The sequence below is a fragment of the Lepidochelys olivacea genome (assembly GCF_965140295.1).
Source record: "Lepidochelys olivacea isolate rLepOli2 genome assembly, chromosome: 1".
NCBI lineage: Eukaryota > Metazoa > Chordata > Testudines > Cheloniidae > Lepidochelys > Lepidochelys olivacea.
The window spans coordinates 7777330-7798443 of NC_140411.1; the positions used below are offsets into that span (position 1 = coordinate 7777330).

Sequence of the window (21114 nt, forward strand, 5' to 3'; positions counted from 1 at the left end):
TGCCCGTTGGTAACGGCTTCCAGGACTACAGCCCACTTTGCCCAAATCCCTGTGGATGGGGGCCATCCCAGAGTGCCCCCTTGGGATCTGAGGTGGCCCTGCAGGAACCCTGCCCGTCCCTCTAAGGTCCTTGCAATGACTTACTCTCAGCCTCGGATACTTAAAACAAGATACCCCTTTGTGGGGTGGCATTTATTTATTTATCTTCTCATTAAGCCCAGCCTCTTGCTCCTCCACTTTCCCCGAGGCTCCGCCTCTCAGCCAGGCCACAGTTGGGCCATTGTAAGAGCTGCTCTGGGAGCAAAGGTTGCTGGGGGGAGACCAAGATTCTCCACATTCCCTGACTTGTACATCCTGGGGGATAAAATGTGGAGGGTGTGGAGCATCCTAGTTCCCTTAGCAGATTTTACCAAGGCCTGGCTCTGGCTTCCAGCATGGAAAGGAGGCAGAGTCTCGGGTAAAGGGGAACAGTAGAGGTGTGGTCTTCGGGGAAGAGACAGGGCAGAGGAAAGGGCCTCAGGGGAAGAGGAAACAGGATGGAATACATGGCCATGCCCATCGCTCGTGTTTTTCCTCTCCCATGACACCAGCACTGGAGCCAGGTGATGAACTGACCCTTCACTTGACAAATGGCCCGATTATCCTCTCATGAAGGTGTTTGCTTTTCACACTGTACACAATGGGGTTCATTGGAGAGGGACCAGCAGGTAGATGTAGCCCAGGATAATCGGAAGCAAGTGAGAAGAGCTATTCCCGAATCTGTGTATCAAAGCCAGGTTGAAGTCTGATATGTAAAAGAGCACGACAGCGTAGAGGTGGGAGACGCAGGTGTTTAGGGCCCTGAGGCACTCTCTGTGGGATGTGATGCTCAGCACTGTTTTGAGGATCATCACATAAGAGAGGAAGATGAGGAACGAGTCCAACCCAACTGTGATGACTTTAGCAAACAAACCTTGGATGCTGTTCACTGAGATGTCTGAACAAGCCACCTTCAGGATGTCCGGGTTGAGGCAGTAGGAATGGGAGAGGACATTTTCTCGACAGTATCAGAACTGTTTCAGGAGAATGGGAGTATTAGTACCACCGATTTTACCACAGCCACCAGCCCATCATGGCTATTCTCGATGGAGTTAAGATGGAGGCATATCTCAGTGGGTTATGCGATGAAGAGTTCAAAGGCCATCAACAAGAGGACAGAGGATTCAGTTTTTGAAAGTGAGTGGATGAAGAACATCTGAGCAAAACAGGCATCAAGGCTGATTCCCCTAGAGTTAAACAAGTATATGCCCAGTATCGTCGGTATGGTGGTTATGGATAAGCCAAGGTCCGTGACAGCCAACGTGGAAAGGAAAATGTACATGGGCTCATGGAGGCTTGGATCTGTTTTTATAAAGAACAGAATGACTGAATTTCCTACTATTGAAATAACATACATGAAGCAGAAGGGGATAGAGATCCAGAGGTGGATGTCTTCCAGCCCAAGTATCCCAGTGACAAGGAACATTACAGAGTTAAATTTAGTGTCATTGACAGCTGACATAATGTACTGGGCAGGTGCGGGGACTTTTGAACTTTCGTTCCTGAAAAGAAAAAGAACAGGAGACTAGATGATATTTAGAGAGACATCTTTCTGCTCTCAGTACAAATCTAGAAATTCCCAGGACCTCAAGGAAAATCAGCAAAAAAATGTCTTGGATTTATACCACCAATAGGAAGATAGGCACTGCCAGACTGGATCAGACCTACAGTCTGCCTAGTCCAGTAGCCAGTAAGGGATCCTGCAAAGGAAGGTGGAAGAAGCCTTGCAATAGGGAACTAAGATATACCCTGATCCCATGGAAAGTTTCCCCCTGACACCCACTTGTTAGACATATTTTTGTCATGTAAATCAGGAAGGTTTCGATCCCTTACAAAACGTTTTTGAAAAAAATTCTCAGTACTGTAATTGTATTTCCTGATTACTCGTTTAAACATCCCATCCTTCTTTGAATCCTGAGAAGCTGCTGGGCCCATTGATATTTTGTGGCTGGGAGTTGCACATGTGGAAGTATAACATTGTATATGAGAGGGCATGCCAAAACATGTTAGTAAGTATCTGAGGGAGCACACGTAGGGACAGTTAGCTTTTGAGGGAGCACATGTAGGGACAGTTAGCTTTTGAATGGAGAAGCAATTAAGATAGAGCCAGCACATCTAAGAAGCAGGCATCAGAATGGAAGGTGTGAAGGGCAATTACTTAAGTTAACTGGAAGCTGTTAAAGGAGATTGTTAAGGGTGGCAGGTAATTGAAGATACGTGACTGGTCTCAGGGATCTCGAAGGGTGGTGACTAAAATCTTTTTCTTCTTTTGTCTGTAACTTCTCTGTAACTTGTTCTCCAGCAAGCTGTATAAATTAAGAGACACAAGCCCCACTCAGGGGGCTCACTTCTAAATGTATTAGCAGAGCAGCTTTGCTAATAAAACAGAGTGGTCTGATAAATTGTGAGTCTCAGTCAAACTTTGACACTAGTGACCTGGGAGTCAAAAAACACAGGTCACAGCCATCTATTCCATCCTGGACCCTTACATCTGAGACAAATGGACACAAATCTGACATCAGGAAGCATAACATTCCAAAACCAGAAGGAGAACACTTCAACCTCTCTGGCCACTCAGTAAAACATTTCAGGGCGGGAATTTTGCAACAGAAAAGCTTGAAAAACAGACTCCGACGAGAAACTGCTGAGCTTGAATTAATGTGCAAACTAGATACCATGAAATTGAGTTTGAATAGAGACTGGGAGTGGCTGGGTCATTACACATATTGAATCAATTTCCTTAACTTAAGTGTCCTCACACCTTCTTGTCAACTGTCGAAATGGGCCATCTTGATTATCACTACAAAAGTTTTTTTTCTCCTGCTGATAATAGCTCATCTTAACTAATTAGCCTCTCACAGGTCGTATGGTGACTTCCAACTTATCTGTATGTGTATATCTCTATATCTTATTATATGTTCCATTCTATGCATCCGATGAAGTGACCTGTAGCCTATGAAAGCTTATGCTCTCATAAATTTGTTAGTCTCTAAGGTGCCACAAGTACTCCTGTTCTTTTTTCTGAGAAGACATGAGCTACTGATCTCCACTTTGTAAAGAGAGGTCCAGATGGGGTTGAAGGCCCAGAGCAAGGGGAGAGGGGCTGGTGAGGGAGGAGAGTGCAGTCGGGAAAGGAAACCAAGGCCGGAAGCAGCATTTACAAAGTGGTGCTGTTCATGGGGAGCCAGGGGAGCAATGGGATGGTGGCCCATAAAGAGCCGTATCGGTGGCTACCCCAAACTCAGAATTCCTGTTGATACAGTCAGTAAAGAGAAGGGACGTGGATGTTGTTTCCTGTTACACCTGGCCTTTCACTGTCCTGTCTCTGCCTAAACATCCAGGGGCCATGACAAAAGCTGCAGAGCTCTTCTGTTGTCGCAGTCCTGGCCCTTCCTGAACACTCTGGTTGCTGTATGATTCATGGGGCTGCACCAGCTGTGGACAGGGATTACTACTTGGGCAGAGACACCCACCCTTCCCTGACGCCTTCAGCCATATTCTTGTGTCTGAGTGGTGTCAGAGACCTGATTAACACAGGAGCCCCCCGAGAACCCCTTCAGTCATCCCCTCCCCTACTGATGGCTCTGCACACTGCACACCTGCTGAGCCCTCTTCCCACAGAGGCAGAGCAGAACTATTTGTGTGAATGAGTGTCTGAGACACACAAGTCCTGCCAAGAGACTCAGGCCCAGATTTCCTCCCCTTCCCCCGATTTGTGCTGCCCCAGCTGATTGGAAAGTGGTGGAAATTCATCTCAACTCCCCCAGAGAGGCACGGCTAGCTCCTATCCCAGCCTAGCTCATGCAGTTTAGGGTGACCACCTAGTCAAAAGGTAAAAGCAAGACACATGAAGGAGTCCTGCCACCCTGTGACCCTGCCCCTACCCTTCTTCTCCTCCCTGAGGCTCCACCCACTCCTCCTCCTCTTCCTCTAAGGTCTTTGCTCCATCTCTCCCCCCAGAAGGCTTCATGCTCTGCTCCTCCTCTTCTCCTTGAGGGCCTGCCTCCTGGTCTTCCTGAAAGCGAGAGCTAAGCTGTGTTCAGAGCCTCCCAGGGATCCTGGCCCACCGTGGGGAACCACGGACCCTCTATCTGCCCTTGGCATTGGGGGCAAGAGGAGGAGCAGGAGCAGGGGCCTGAAAACAGCCCCCATCCCATGACCCTGTCTCCCCACAGGTAGCAAAATGCAGTTTAGTGTCATGTGGTCTGATCACATGCCTTTGCATTCCCTGCTGAGTCATAGCTTCCATTATCTATAGGCTGTCTGGAGAAGTCTCAGGAAGGCTTTTCTCAGGTAGGGGATAAGCTTTTCCTGGGGTCTATTATTTCCCCAATGCACCAACAACCAGAATAGGCCCTTCATAACCAGCTGTCTAGACTGTAAGTATTTTGCCGACTGTGTGTAAGCCTGGTGTAGCTACACAGATAAATAGTCAATATTCATAACTTCAGATGCAAAAATAAAAAAATGCGTAGATGTGGGATCATCATATTCTGCTAATCAGAGCTTTTCCATAGACACCTCACAGGACCCGTTTTGTACAGGATGCATTATAACTATGTCATAATCACATCACAATGATGACGATGGGGAAAGTGTCACAGAAGCCTCCTCAGCTGCCCTGGAAGCTTCATGGCACATGTAAAAAGGTCAAGTTCTTCAAGAAGAGACAACGTGGTAGCAGACGGGGTGGGGGAGGGTACTGGGTTGCAGTCACAGGGGCAAGGGAGGCTCAGTCTTGTCCAGGAGTGGGGGCTCTTGGAAGCCATTACCACCCAGAGGAGGTCAGCCCAGCCCTCAGGCTGCTCTAAACTCCACTGAGGCAGGGGGAGAACAGGCCAGCAAATCAAACCTCTCTAACTGGCTCTGTGCCATCCCTGCTCTCTGCCGCCCAGGGGGGAGCTCTGCTGGCGCAGCAGACAATCCAGCCGGGCCTGTCACCATTCAGGAGTCTGGAAGGCTGGTCCTGTGGTCTGGGCACGGCTCTGCAATGCCATGCAAGAGAACGGGGTTTGATTCCCTTACTGTGGGCAAGCCGTTGGCTGTCTGAGCCTGTGCTCAGGTTTACACTAGCCCTGTCCTGTCTCACAGCGGTGGCAGGAGGATAAATACATTTAAGGTGCTCAGGTACTCTGAGACCCAAAGATCAGGGTACTGTCAGGGTTCCACAGAGCAACACCTCAGACATTTGTGTATAAAAGGCCTCTTACCACAGCCTCCTGTGACAGCTGGCTTCTGGGAAGCCCTGTAACTCCAGACCCTTGGTGTCTGTGGCAGATGTGGGGATGCTTGGGGCTGACGGTGAGGGGTAGGTATTGGATCTCTGAGGGGAGCGATGGAGTGTCACAGGGATGCCGGGAGTTCCAGCACAATCACGGGAACAGTGTTTGTAAGCCATTGAGGCCGAATCGGTCTAACAGCCAAACAATGGAGCAAGTGCCACTGGGGCCTCATCTTAGATATTTTGCTGAGAGAAAATGGTCTCAGGGCAAAGGTCAGCTCACTCCTTGGCCCTGAAACATCGACATGGCTGAGCACTATGGTGTCTGGGCCCAAGCTCACACAGGTGGCACCAAAGGTTGCTTTCACAAGAATGGAGTAAACAGATGGGAAGATGCTCTCAGAGACACAGGGAAAGTAGGATGTGTCCCAAAGCTCCTTGGTTTCCCTAAAGAATGTAAAAGGACCATTTTCTCCAATGCTTTGTGCTGTTTCCTAATCAACCTACTAGTTTTAAGGAGGGTGGGGGTGAGTCTATAGCTCTGGTCACAAGCATCCCAAATGGAAGAGACTGAGGTGTCCAATCAGATCTGCTTGGTGATAAGCGTTTAGCACAGATGGGGTATTGTTCCAAGCTCAAAAAGTGGGACAATTGTAAGACTCCCCCCAAGCCAGGAAAGGACCTGGTTGAGAGGGTGCAGAGATGATATATCCCGGTTTTATTGTGGCAGTCCCAATTTTTCTTGGCCAGCGTCTATCCTTGTTGAGTGCCTGTCAGCATTCAAAGGAGCAACTTGTTCAAATTGCAGCCAAGGTACAATCCACTCAAGACAATGATTCATAGCTCTGGTCTACACAAAGAATTTAGGTGGGATTTAGCAACATTAAATCAGTTTGGCCCTGCACCCATTCACACTACAAAACCATTTTTTTCCTGACTTTAAGGGCTCTTAAAACTGGTTTCTGCACTCCTCCCCAACGAGTGGTTTAGCACTGAAATCGACCTTGCTGGGTCCAATTTGGGGAAGTGTGGACGCAATTTGACAGTATTGTCCTCCGGGAGCTATCCCAGAGTGCTCCATTGTCATCGATCCGCACAGCACTCTCAACTCAGATGCACTGGCCAAGTAGACAGGAAAAGCCTCGCAAACTTTTGAATTTCATTTCTTGTTTGGCCAGTGTGGCGAGCTGATCAGCACAGGTGACTATGCAGTCCCAGAATCACAAAAGAGCTCCAGCATGGACTGAACAGGAGGTACTGGATCTGATTGCTGTATGGGGAGATGAATCCGTGCTAAAACTCCATTCTAAAAGACAAAATGACAAAATATTTGAAAAATTCTCCAAGGGTATGAAGGACAGAGGCTAGAACAGGGACCCGCAGCAGTGCCGCGTGAAACTTAAGGAGCTCAGGCAAGCCTACCAAAGAACCAGAAAGGCAAAGGGCTGCTCTGGGTCAGAGCCCCAGACATGTCGCTTCTATGATGAGCTGCATGCCATTCTAGGGAGTGCCCCTCCAGCTAGCCCAGCCCTGTGCATGGACTCCATCAATGGACTCTCACACAACAGGGATGCGGATTTGGGGGATGAGGAAGATGATGATGGGGAGGAGGTTGAAGCACAGTAAGCAAGCGGAGAAGCCATTTTCCCTTACAGCCAGGAACTGTTTCATCTCCATCCCAGAGGCTATCAAAGATTAGAAGCTGAAATAAACCGCACTTTTGATGAAATGTTCTCTGAGCTCTTGCGGGCCTCCCACTGAAAAAACTTGCAGGCTGAAAGAACTCAGCACAATGCCTTGAGGGAGACAATGTCAGAGTCCAGGAAAGCACAAATCAATGCGAGGACAAGAGGGACAAGCGAGAGGAGAGATGGCATCAGCGTGATGAGAGGAGGCAGGATGCAATGCTGAGGCGACTGGAGGATCAAATTAATATGCTCTGGCATATGAATGAGGTGCAGAAAAGGCAGCAGGAGCACAGACCACCGCTTCAGACCCTGTGTAACCAACTGCCCTGCTCCCCAAGTTCCATACCCACCTCACCCAGACGCCCAAGAACATGGTGGAGAGTCCATCCAGACACCCAACCACTCCACCCCAGAGGACTGCCCAAGCGACAGAAAGCTGGCATTCAATAAGTTTTGAAGTACAGTGTCGCCTTGTCCTTCCGTCCTCCCCTAGCGAAAGATTTGGCCTCCTGCCGTTTGCCATTGGCCATGATGGGAGTTAAAGCTGGTGTACAGTAAGTCAAGCAGCTGAGGCTCCCTGTTGGCGAAGAGGCCCCCAAGGGAATGTGCCGGCAGGCTTAATAAAGGGAGCTGCCTCCCGATCTGAACAGATACTGCCTGCAGCCTGTGCAGCCTTGCCGATGACTCCTTGTCGTTTAGGGTGAAGACCTCTAGTGTCAGCGGCTCCTCTTCTAGCAGGAACTGGGTAAGCTGGCAGGTTTTACTCTGTTTAAAATGCGAAGTGAAGGGGAAAGGCTGGAAGCTGTTTCCATTGGCAGGTGTTCTGTGCAGCGGCAGAGGACTCAGTGGGGCTGTCGGGGTCACTCAGTGATGGGGCTGGAGGACAGGCAATGCTAGGTAGCTTGGGAAGCCCTTCCCTAATCTGCGCATGCTGGGTGGTGGGTTGTCTAAGCTACACAGAAATCTGACATTCAAAGTGAGCTCGGACTGTTAAAATCCTGATGATCCAAGTCCGGATTTTCCAAGGGGTCATGTTTCTAGAGGTGCCATGTGCTCTGGGCTATAACGGGGTTCAAAAAAGTACTCGATAAGTTCATGGAGGACAGGTCCATCAATGGCTATTAGCAGGTTGGGCAGGGATGGTGTCCCTGGTCTCTGTTTGCCAGAATCTGGGAATGAGTGACAGAGGATGGATCACTTGGTGATTCCCTGTTCTGGTCATTCCCTCTGCGGCACCTGGCATTGGCCACTGTCAGAAGACGGGACACTGGGCTAGATGGACCTGTGGTCTGACCCAGTATGGCTGTTCTTGTTTTTATGTTCTTATCGGCCCAATTCTGCCGGTGGCTGAGCGAGATGAGACCCCATGGAATATCAGTGACTAGTTCACAAATCCCCTCAGGTATATTTGCTGCTGGAAATTTATTCAGTAAAAGCATTTTCAAAGGTTTTATTCTCTGGCTCGATTGTGAAAGCAGGAATTGAGAGCTGCGTTGTTCTATAGTAAGAGGTCTGATAGGGCATATTTCTTTTTCCTGACTGGCTGAGGGCTCCAATGTTTCTGCCCTGTAGATACCCCTCAGAGCTGCAGGGATACTGCCATCTCTACCCCCACTCTGGCCTCTGAGTGCCAGACATCAGACCTTGTAGTTTTCCCTCTCCTGGGCTGGAATCACGTGATCCTCCCACTCTCAGGCTGGGCTCTGGGCTACCACACACTGCGGGTCCACTGGGCTGGCCCTGCAGGTCTGAGTGCGTTTGGCACCTGTGGCTCTTCCCTCTGGGAGTCTGTGACCAGTGGTGAGAGGAGTGACCAGCCAGACTTCTTGCCCCCAAATACTGTTTGATCTGAAGAGAAGGAAGAAAGTGTAACATGGGAGAATAAGAGGGTTTTTTTAAACGATGGTCTGTACACGTCTCTGAGTCCAAGCCCTCCCACTCTGTTGGGGAGCCAGGCAGGCTGAGAGCCTTTAGACTTCCCCAGCTGTGTCTGTGCCTGTCAGCCTGAAGAGCTTCTGAGCAACAGCTGCCCCCCCTCTGGACAGACTCCCAGTGCTGGCAAAACAAGCTGTGTAACGTGGCTGGAGCCTGGAAATAGGCTCGTCCCAGCTTGTTGCTCCCGTGTTGTCTCTCAACCTTCCTGAAGTGCACACTGAGCGATGGCTTTTCTTGAGCTGTTGCTTCTCTTCCTGCTTCTTTTTTATTAGCCTGCTGCTAAACTAAGATGAGCCAGACGAGTTTCTCCTAATATAGGTGGAGCACAAACATCCCAACACTTAACCCAATACAGCTCTACAGCAAACATCCCCAGAACTGGGTTTAACCCACACATTCATTATGGCAGCTCAGCTCCATAGATGTCACAGTGCCGTTCCCAGTGCTCCGCATTTTATGAATACAGGACACAGGCAGCCAGTGAGCAATAGGCTACTTTCCTGTGGGAAATGAGGTTCCATTTCCCTGAATACTCATACACTGAACTTTGAAATCCACGTCCGGCAAGCTCTCATCATGGCTGAATCACAGGTGCTGGGGTTACCTGGTGCTAGTGAGTGAAAGCTCAAGGAATGAATATTTTCTATAGCAATCCCAATGCTTGTTCCTACTCGGAACGGCATTGACAGAACAGAAGCTGAGGAGACCCAGTCAGCTATAAACCCAGGGACAGGGGAGCGACTAGACTTTTGTTTGCTGCCAAGGGACTGAATGAGGGCCGAGATGCTGTCATCTTTTCAGGTTCTGAAGAAATCCAGATGACATAAAGTAGGTTTTAAGTCCCACTCTAACCTGAGAAAACATCTCGGAAAGCAGATCAGAGGGGAAAGAATGGGTTGGCATGAGTGTACTAAAGTACAGGTATGCAAATGGAATGCCAAAACTTTTCATCATAATACAAATATTACAAACCAAAGTTTCATAACATGCATGTCTAGCCAAAGCTGGCAGTAGAGTTGTTGGAACCGCGATAGGAACGAGCACTGGTAACAGTTGTGGAAGAAATTATCTGATAAGTTTTTGTGATGCCCCTATTGCAAGATAATTGTATGTGCTAAGAAGGATGGGAAAGGGTCATCTTAGTGGGTGGCCAACAGGGAATATGGCAGCAAGAGAGTATCTGAAGGCCCCTGATTATCCAGCTACTTCCACTTAAATTTCCCCTAACCGCAATAAGTCTGTTATAACCCATGGCTTACTGTTAACCGCACTTGGACTATGATTTACCCTCAAAACTGGCTTAAACTGGAAAAATTACTTATCATTGTATTATGTATGATTTTGTCCTTACAAGACATTGTTGGAAGGGTCTGTGGAAAAGTACCCATGCAGAAGTGTATTGTTTGAAAATGCCACCGAAAACCCTGGATAAGTCTGTTAAAGTGTATGGAAAACAGAGCAGCTTCCCACCCTGTGTGGGGCTATGCTAACTCTCCTGCTCGCAAAAAATAAAAAAGCCTCAGGCAATTCTGATTCCTAAAACAAAGTGTGGTTCATTTTACATGACACAGTTAATGGCCTTTGTTTTAGAAACTATTTCAGAAGTATTCCACATCCTGGTTGCAATGGGTTTGTGCTATTAATTGTTTTGTTCAGTGAACCATCTTACAATACTGTCTCCTAGTAACTGACAAGAAGCTGTTTCTAACACATACATTAAGGTCCTGCATTCATTCACTCTGCAAGACTTGTGCAAGGCTTTCCAAACAGCCCTGAGAGTACAGAACCACTGGCCTGTGTTACTGCAAAGAGCAGAGCCGAGGTGCAGCAAAGGGGAGTGCAATAGAGGTTGTACATAATTTACACCCATCAACTGTTACGCACTCATGGTTGAAGTAACTTGCACACTCAGCTGGATATTAGTGCACAACTAGTGTTTCCATTATTCACCCATTTGTGAAGCCAACCCTTCCCCCTAGCTGAAGTAACTGTCAGTTATATCTTGTAACTTGCCTGATATCCACAGATCCTTGCACGGGGAGATGATGCAGTTCCTGTGAGGGTGAAGAGAATCTTGTTGGATGATTGAATTCTCTGGAATCAGTCAATGCTGACCAGGCAAAGCACTTCAATTTCTCTTGGAGGGATTCTTGAGAGTCAGGGTGTATCACCAAGAGCATTTGGTAAGGGAGAGTTAACACAGTTCGGTTCTGATCGAATTTACACATATATATCTGGAGTAATGCAGTTGAAGTCACTGTCATTGAATTCAGAACCTGGCCCTGCGAATTGATCCCATGTGCTACAAAGAGGCAGTGGCAGAATTTTGACTCTGAGGAGTTGTCATAAACATATAGCTGAGAGTAACCTAGAATTCCTCCTTACCTGTAAGGGGTTAAGAAGCTCAAATAACCTGGTTGGCACCTGAGCAAAAGGATCAATGGGGAAAGAAGATATTTTCAATTCGGGGTTGGGGGGAGGAGGAAGGCTTTGTTTGTGGTCTGTGTTGTGTGTTCTCTGGGGAAGCGGAGAAGCATCAGGTCAGAAAACTGCTTCTCCTAAAGTCATCTTAAAATGAGTCTCAATATTGCAAAAAAAGTAAATAAGGCAAGGTGTGTTAGGTTATCTTTTGTTTTTAGCTTGTGAATTTTCCCTATGCTTAGAAGGACATTTATCCCTGTTTTCTGTAACTTTAAAGTTTGACCTAGAGGAGAATCCTCTGTGTTTTGAATCTGATTACCCTGTAAAGTTACCTTCCACCCTGATTTTACAGAGGTGCTTCTTTTACTTCTTTATAATAAAATTCTGTTTTTGAAGAATCTGGTTTACGTATTTGGTTGGTAGATTATTCTCAAGGCTCCCCGGGAAAGGGGGTGACGGGACTCGGGGGGATATTTTAAGAAAACAGGAACTCCAAGTGGTCCTTTTCCTGAATCTTTCTCTAACTCACTTGGTGGTGGCAGCAGCACCCATCCAAGGACAAGGAAGGATTTGTGCCTTGGGAAAGTTTTTAACCAAAGCTGGTAGAACTAAGCTTCGGGGGTCCTTCATGCGGGTCCCCACATCTGTACTGTCGAGTTCAGAGTAGGGAAGGAACCTTGACAGGAGTGGAGAAAGTGAAAAAGAATGTATATAATGAGGCAATGAAACACATTTACAAATAGCTTCAATGGAGGACAGATAATACAACGACCGCTTTCACCATGCACTTGCAATGTGTTCATGCACGAGTCATGATACAATGGGCCACACTCAGAAGTGAAGGGCCAGAAAGGGTGACTGTGTGAAAGTTACAACTGTAAAATCACAGTTATCAAATAGGCTGCGGAACTCCCAGCCACAAGATATCATTGGGGATCAGAGCATAGTAGGATTGAAAGAGGGACTCGCTGCTTCTCAGGGTAATTGGAAAAAAACAATTTCATTAGTGAGCAATTTAAAAAAAAAGGCTTGGAAGGGCTCTAAACCCTCCTGATTTATACCACAAAATATGGCTAACTTGTGGTTGTCAGGGGGAAAATTTCCCTGGGCGCTGGTCATCTCATAGCTCCCTATTGCAGGGTTTCTTCCACCTGCCCCTGAAGCTTCTGGAACTGGCCACTGGATAGTGCACTAGATGGACTCAGGTCTGATCCAGTCTAGCAATGCCTATCTTCCCATTAATTGGGTAAATCAAAGAGTATGTTTTTACTGATCTTTCTTCATCTCCTGGGAGTCTCTGGACTTGCACTCAGACTAGAAAGATGTCTAGTTAAATATCAGCTAGTCTCCTGTTCTTTTTCCTTTCAGGAAGGAACCCTGAAAACTCCTTGAACCTGCCCAGTCCATTATGTCAGCTGTCAATGATACCAAGTTCCAATTTACAATTTTCCTTCTCACCGGAATACCTGGAAAGGAAGATATCTATCTCTGGATCTCTATCCCCTTCTGCTTAATGTATGTTATTTCAATAGTAGGAAATTCAGTCATTCTGTTCATTATAAAAACAGATCCAAGCCTCCATGAGCCCATGTATATTTTCCTTTCCATGTTGTCCATCACAGACCTTGGCTTATCAATATCCACCATACCGACGATACTGGGCATGTTCTTGTTCAACTCTAGGGAGATCAGCCTTGATGCCTGTTTTGCCCAGCTGTTCTTCATCCACTTGCTTCAAAGTATGGAATCCTCCTTCCTCTTGTTGATGGCCTTTGACCGCTTCATTGCAATCTGTAACCCACTGAGATATGCCTCCATCTTAACTCCATGGAGGTTATCCAAAATGGGACTGCTGTGTGTGCTAAGAGGGATAGTCGTAGTATTACCACTCCCTTTTCTGCTGAAACGGTTCCAATACTGTCGAACTAATATTCTCTCCCATTCCTACTGTGTACATCAGGAAGTCATGAACATGGCTTGTTCGGATATCACAGTCAACAATGTCTATGGCTTGTCTACTCTACTCTTAACCATTGGGTTGGACTCATTGCTCATCTTCCTCTCTTATGTGATGATCTTCAAAACAGTGCTGAATGTCGTGTCCCATGCGGAGTGTCTCAGGGCCTTGAACACCTGCGTTTCCCACCTCTGTGCCGTCCTGCTCTTCTACCTACCAGAGATCGGCTTGTCTGTGATACACAGATTTGGGAATAGCTCTTCTCACTTGTTTCAGTTTGTCCTGGGCTACTTCTATCTGCTGGTCCCACCCCTAATGAACCCCATTGTGTACAGCATGAAAAGCAAACAACTTCGTGCAAGGATAATCAGGGTGTTCATCAACTGAAGGGTCAGTTCCTCCCACTGCTCCCATACTAGTGACCTGGGAGTGAAAAAACACAGGCCACAGCCATCTATTCCTTCCTGGACTCTTACATCTGAGACAAAGGGACACAAATCTGACATCAGGAATCATAACATTCAACAACCGGAAGGAGAACACTTCAACCTCTCTGGCCACTCAGTAAAAGATTTAAGGGTGGGAATTTTGCAACAGAAAAGCTTGAAAAACAGACTCCGATGAGAAACTGCTGACCTTGAATGTATGTGCAAACTAGATACTATGAACTTGAGTTTGAATAGAGATGGGAGTGGCTGGGTCATTACACATATTGAATCTATTTCCTTAACTTAAGTATCCTCATACCGTCTTGTCAACTGTCAAAATGGGCCATCTTGATGATCACTACAAAAAGTTTTTTTCTCCTGCTGATAATAGCTCATCTTAACTAATTAGCCTCTCACAGGTCGTATGCTGACTTCCAACTTATATGTATGTATATATCTATATATATATATCTTACTATATGTTTCATTCTATGCATCTGATGAAGTGGCGAAAGCTTATGCTCTAATAAATTTGTTAGTTTCTAAGGTGCCACAAGTACTCCTGTTCTTTTTATCTGAGAAGACATGAGCTACTGATCTCCACTTTTTAGAGAGAGGTCCAGATGGGGTCTAAGACCCAGAGCAAGGGGAGAGGGGCTGATGAGGGAGGAGAGCCCAGTCGGGAAAGGAAACCAAGGCCGGAAGAAGCATTTACAAAGTGACGCTGTTCATGGAGAGCCAAGGGAGCAGTGGGATGTTGGCCCATAAAGAGCTGTATCGGTGGCTACTCCAAACTCAGAATTCCTGTTGATACAGTCAGTAAAGAGAAGAGACGTGCATGTTGTTTCCAGTTACACCTGGCCTGTCCCTGTACCATCTCTGCCTAAACATGCAGGGGCCATGAGAAAAGCTGCAGAGCTCTTCTCTTGTTGCAGTCCTGGCCCTTCCTGAGCGCTCTGGGTGCTGCATGATTCATGGGGCTGCACCAGCTGTAGACAGGGGCTACTACTTGGGCAGAGACACCCACCCTTCCCCGACGCCTTCAGCCAGATTCTTGTGTCTGAGTGGTGTCAGAGACTTGATTTACACAGAAGCCCCAGGAGAAGCCATTCAGGCATCCACTCCCCTACTGATGGCTATGCACACCTGCTGAGCCCTCTTCCCACAGAGGCAGAGCAGAACTATTTGTGTGAGTGAAGGTCTGACACACACTAGTCCTGCCAAGAGACTCAGGCCCAGTTTCTCTCTCCTTCCCCCGATTTGTGCTGCCCCAGCTGATTGGAAAGTGGTGGAAATGCATCTCAACTCCCCCAGAGAGGCACTGCTAGCTCCTATCCCAGCCTAGCTCATGCAGTTTAGGGTGACCACCTAGTCAAAAGGTAAAAGCAAGACACATGCAGGAGTCCTGTCTCCCTGTAACCCTGCCCTTCTTCTCCCCCCTGAGGCTCCACCCACTCCTCCTCCTCTTCCTCTCAGGCCTTTGCTCCATCTTTCCCCCCACAAGGCTTCATGCTCTGCTCCTCCTCTTCTCCTTGAGGGCCCGCCTCCTGGTCTTCCTGCAAGATAGATCTAGGCTGTGTTAAGAGCCACCCAGGGACCCTGGCCCACTATGGGAACTACGGACCCCCTATCTACCCTGGGCATGGGGGGGCAAGAGGAGGAGCAGGAGCAGGGGATTGAAAACAGCCCCCATCCCATGATATTGACGCCCCACAGGTAGTCCATGCAATGGGATCTCAAGGGAGACTTCAATCCCCCTGTCAAGGTTCCTCCCCCACTCTGAACTCTAGGGTACAGATGTGGAGACCTGCATGAAACACCGCCTAAGCTTATCTTTACCAGCTTAGGTCAAAACTTCCCCAAAGTACAAAAGATTGCACCCTTTGTCCTTGGATTGGCCACTACCACCACCAAACTAATACTGGTTACTGGGGAAGAGCTGTTTGGACGCGTCTTTCCCCCCAAAATACTTCCCAAAACCTTGCACCCCACTTCCTGGACAAGGTTTTGTAAAAAGCCTCACCAATTTGCCTAGGTGACTACAGACCCAGACCCTTGGATCTGAGAAAAATGAAAAAGCATTCAGTTTCCTTACAGGAAGACTTTTAATAAAAATAGAAGTAAATAGAAATAAAGAAATCCCCCCTGTAAAATAAGGATGGTAGATATCTTACAGGGTAATTAGATTCAAAAACATAGACAACCCCTCTAGGCAAAACCTGAAGTTACAAAAAAGATAGACAGAAATAGTTATTCTATTCAGCACAGTTCTTTTCTCAGCTATTTAAAGAAATCATAATCTAACACGTACCTAGCCAGATTACTTACCAAAAGTTTTAAGACTCCATTCCTGGTCTATCCCCGGAAGAAACCAGCATATAGACAGACACACAGACCCTTTGTTTCTCTCCCTCCTCCCAGCTTTTCAAAGTATCTTGTCTCCTCATTGGTCATTTTGGTCAGGTGCCAGCAAGGTTACCTTTAGCTTCTTAAGCCTTTACAGGCGAGAGGAGCTTTCCCCTGGCCAGGAAGGTTTTCAAAGGGGTTTACCCTTCCCTTTATAGTTATGACACAGGGGGTGTCATAACTATAAAGGGAAGGGTAAACCCCTTTAAAAACCCTCCTGGCCACAGGAAAAATCCTCTCACCTGTAAAGGGTTAAGAAGCTAAAGATAACCTCGCTGGCATCTGATCAAAATGAGCAATGAGGAGACAAGATACATTCAAAAGCTGGGAGGAGGGAGGAAAAAAAAGGGTCTGGGTCTGTCTGGGTGAGGCTTTTGCCAGGGACAGAACAGGAATGGAGTCCTAGAACTTTTAATAAGTAATCTAGTTAGGTATGTGTTAGATTGTAATTTCTTTAAATGGCTGAGAACATAGCTCTGCTGAATAGAATGAATATTCCTATCTGTGTGTCTTTTTTGTAACTTAAGGTATTGCCTAGAGGGATTCTCTATGTTTTGAATCTAATTACCCTGTAAGGTATTTACTATCCTGATTTTACAGAGATGATTCTTTTTTACTTCTATTAAAAGTCTTCTTGAAAGGAAACTGAATGCTTTTTCATTGTTCTAAGGGTTTGGGTCTGTGGTCACCTATGCAAATCGGTGAGGATTTTTACGAAACATTCCCCAGGAAGTGGGGTACAAGGTTTGGAGGTTTTGGGGGGGGGGGAAGACGTGTCCAAGCTACATTTTCTCAGGAACACAGGTAAAGTTTGGTGGTGGCAGTGGAAGTCCAGGGGTAAAATAGTTTGTACCTTGGGGAAGTTTTAACCTAAGCTGACAAAAGTCAGCTTAGGAGGTTTTCATGCAGGTCCCCACATCTGTACCCTAGAGCTCAGAGTGGGGAAGGATCCTTGACATGATGGCAGAGTGGTGGGATTAACTTGAAATCATTTTGAGATCAATTTGAGATTTTCTGAACCAGAAAAACAGATTTTAAAAGGAAATTTTTAAAATCCTTTGTGCTGCTAGAAAGCAGGTCTCCAACTGGCAATAGTTGGAAGGTTGGTTTGTTTATTTGTTTTTTTGCTTTGCTTTGCTTTGGGGCCAGAGCAGAGACAAAAGGGAATTGTCTTTGGGAGCTGCAGTTTCTCTTCCTAAAGGCAGAGTCGTTACCCTCCTGCAGGGAAATTCACAAGTCTTCACAGACCTAAGAGCAACTAGAGGAGATTTCTACCTATTTGCCTGAAGACAAAAGTGTTAGTTTTTGGGTCTTTTGGTTTTGTATTTTTCTGTACGCTGACAATCACTATCAGAGAATAGGTATGCTATTCCAGCACAGCAAAATTTTACAAGCCAAGTTTTGTTTGCTTTATTTCTAAACCTCGGGTGTAAAGTTAGTTAAAAACCGAGAAGTTAGGATGACAGACTCCACGGCTCAACAAAAGCCGAATTAGCCAGATTTCAGGCTGATGAAAAACAAAAGGAACGTGAAAGACAGATAGAACTCATGCGGCTGGAGAAGGAGATACAGGAGGCTGCCCACAGGAGGGAGATGGAGCAAGGGACAAAGAGATGGAGGCAAGGGACAAAGAAAGTGAGGCAGCGAAAGAGGCAGAACAACACCAAGTGGCTGCTCACAGGAGAGCTATGGTAGCAAGGGACAAAGAAATGGAGGCAAGGGCCAAAGAACTGGAGGAGAAGGAAAAAAGAGAGGAAGCATGTGGAGGAGATGGAGAAGATAAAGGCTCAGCAGAATATACCAACAAACTCTAGCAATCCTTCTCCAGGTACCACTTCCCATCCCAGAAAGTTCCCCACCTACAAGGCAGGCGAGGTTACTGGGGCCTTCTTAGAAAACTTCGAAAGGGCCTGCCTTCGGTACAGCATCTCTACCTGCTAATACATGGTAGAGCTGAAGCCGCAGCTCAGTGGACCCTTAGCTGAGATGGCAGCTGAAATGCCTAAAAAACACATGAACAAGTATGAACTGTTTAAATCCAAGGTGAGAGTCAGCATGGGGATAACACCCGAGCATTCTCGTCGGAGGTTCAGAGCCCTAAGGTGGAAACCAGACGTGTCATTTACCCGACATGCCTACCACATTGGGAAACATTGGGATGCCTGGATATCAGGAGCCAGTGTTGAATCTCCATTAAATTTGCCCTTCCTAATGCAAATGGAACAATTCTTAGAGGGTGTTCCTGAGGAAATAGAAAGAAATATCCTAGATGGGAAGCCCAAAACTGTAATCGAGGTGGGAGAGATTGGAGCCAGATGGGTAGAGGTGGCAGAGGAGAAGAAAACTGGTTGCAGTTGGAGCGGAGTCCAGAAGCGACAACCCCAGACCACACCCTATTCCTGGGGGCCGCCAAGGCCCCACCTACCTCCCAAAGAACCCTCCCGGCACCTTATCGTCCCACCACCCCTGTCAAGGTTCCTCCCCCACTCTGAACTCTAGGGTACAGATGTGGGGACCTGCATGAAAAACCTCCTAAGCTTATCTTTACCAGCTTAGGTCAAAACTTCCCCAAGGTACAAAATATTACACCCGTTATCCTTGGACTGGCCGCTACCACCACCAAACTAATACTGGTTACTGGGGAAGAGCTGTTTGGACGCGTCCTTCCCCCCAAAGTACTTCCCAAACCTTGCACCCCACTTCCTGGACAAGGTTTTGTAAAAAGCCTCACCGATTTGCCTAGGTGACTACAGACCCAGACCCTTGGATCTTAAGAACAATGAACAATCCTCCCAACACTTGCACCCCTCCTTTCCTGGGAAATGTTGGATAAAAAGCCTCACTAATTTGCATAGGTGACCACAGACCCAAACCCTTGGATCTGAGAACAATGAAAAAGCATTCAGTGTTTTACAAGAAGACTTTTAATAAAAAATAGAAGTAAATAGAAATAAAGAAATCCCCCCTGTAAAATCAGGATGGTAGATATCTTACAGGGTAATTAGATTCAAAAACATAGAGAACCCCTCTAGGCAAAACCTGAAGTTACAAAAAAGATACACAGACAGAAATAGTTATTCTATTCAGCACAATTCTTTTCTCAGCCATTTAAAGAAATCATAATCTAACACATACCTAGCTAGATTACTTACTAAAAGTTCTAAGACTCCATTCCTGTTCTGTCCCTGGCCAAGACGACTACAGACAGACACAGACCCTTTGTTTCTCTCCCTCCTCCCAGCTTTTGCAAGTATCTTGTCTCCTCATTGGTCATTTTGGTCAGGTGCCAGCGAGGTTACCTTTAGCTTCTTAACCCTTTACAGCTGAGAGGAGCTTTCCCCTGGCCAGGAGGGATTTCAAAGGGGTTTACCCTTCCCTTTATATTTATGACACGCCCCCCAAATCTCAGCTAGGGTGAAACACTGGCTGGGATTTCTTCCTGGAGCTCTAGGAAAACAGAGTTAATAAGACACATGCGTCTCTAAATATACTACCAAGTACATAAAGACTAACAATATTTTCCACATCTCAAGGACGATTTTAACCAGTTGATTCTGGGAAACTTCCACGGGAGAGTGCATCAGCCACTTTGTTAGAAGCTCCTGAGATGTGTTGGATGTCGAAATCAAAATCTTGGAGAGCTAAACTCCACCGAAGAAGTTTTTTGTTAGTTTCTTTGACGGTGTGAAGCCACTTTAGTGCAGCATGGTCGGTTTGCAGGTGGAAACGCCGTCCCCAAACATATGGGCGTAGCTTTTCCAGAGCGTAGACAATGGCATAACATTCTTTTTCAGTGACTGACCAGTTGCTTTCCCTCTCAGACAGTTTTTTGCTGAGAAACACTACAGGGTGGAATTCTTGATCAGGTCCTTTCTGCATTAAAACTGCTCCCACACCACGCTCGGGTGCATCTGTGGTTACTAGGAACGGTTTGTCAAAGTCTGGGGCCCTTAGTACAGGGTCAGACATGAGTGTCGCTTTAAGCTTGTTAAAGGCCTTCTGACACTTTCCGGTCCACTGAACAGCATTTGGCTGTTTCTTTTTGGTTAGGTCTGTCAGTGGTTATTACAGATGATTTGTACTACAATACAGCCAAATCGCCGCTCCACTGACAGATCTAACCAAAAAGAAACAGCCAAATGCTGTTCAGTGGACCAAAGAGTGTCAGAAGGCCTTTAAGCAGCTTAAAGCGACATTCATATCTGACCCTGTACTAAGGGCCCCAGACTTTGACAAACTGTTCCTAGTAACTACAGATGCGTCCGAGCGTGGTGTGGGAGCAGTTTTAATGCAGAAAGGACCTGATCAAGAATTCCACCCTGTCGTGTTTCTCAGGAAAAAACTGTCTGAGAGGGAAAGCAACTGGTCAGTCACTGAAAAAGAATGTTACGCCATTGTCTACGCCCTGGAAAAGCTACGCCCATGTGTTTGGGGAAGGCGTTTCCACCTGAAAACTGACCATGCTGCACTACAGTGGCTTCATGCCACCACAGGAAATAACAAAAAATTTATTCAGTGGAGTTTAGCTCTCCAAGATTTTGATTTCGACATCCAACACATCTCAGGAGCTTCTAACAAAGTGGCTGATGCACTCTCCCGTGAAAGTTTCCCAGATTCAACTGGTTAAAATCAGCCTTGAGATGTGCAAAATATTGTTAGTCCTTATGTACTTGGTAGTATATTTAGAGGTGCATGTGTCTTATTAACTCTGTTTTTTCCTAGAGCTCCAGGAAGAAACCCCAGCCAGCATTTCACCCTAGCTGAGATTTGGGGGGGCGTGTCATAAATATAAAGGGAAGGTAAACCCCTTTAAAATCCCTCCTGGCCACAGGAAAAATCCTCTCAGCTGTAAAGGGTTAAGAAGCTAAAGGTAACCTCGCTGACACCTGACCAAAATGAGCAATGAGGAGACAAGATACTTTCAAAAGCTGGGAGGAGGGAGAAAAACAAAGGGTCTGGGTCTGTCTGGGTGATGCTTTT

General features: G+C 46.7%; 2 protein-coding genes and 1 pseudogene across 3 annotated transcripts in view; 1 reads left to right on the forward strand and 2 right to left on the reverse strand.

Moving 5' to 3' along the window:
* The window catches only part of LOC311513750 (olfactory receptor 51G2-like), a gene marked incomplete at both ends in the record, with an annotated part of 92854 nt that overhangs the window by 17795 nt on the left and 53945 nt on the right, over positions 1 to 21114 (reverse strand). The window lies entirely within an intron of this gene.
* LOC311513746 (olfactory receptor 51G2-like) lies at positions 619 to 1540 on the reverse strand (annotated as a pseudogene). Its single transcript has one exon. The product of its transcript is annotated as an olfactory receptor 51G2-like (transcript).
* On the forward strand, positions 12752 to 13687 carry LOC311513645 (olfactory receptor 51G2-like; the record flags this gene model as incomplete). Its single annotated transcript, XM_084615611.1, has 1 exon — positions 12752 to 13687. The coding sequence occupies one exon, from the start codon at positions 12752 to 12754 to the stop codon at positions 13685 to 13687; it is 936 nt and encodes a 311-aa protein (XP_084471737.1).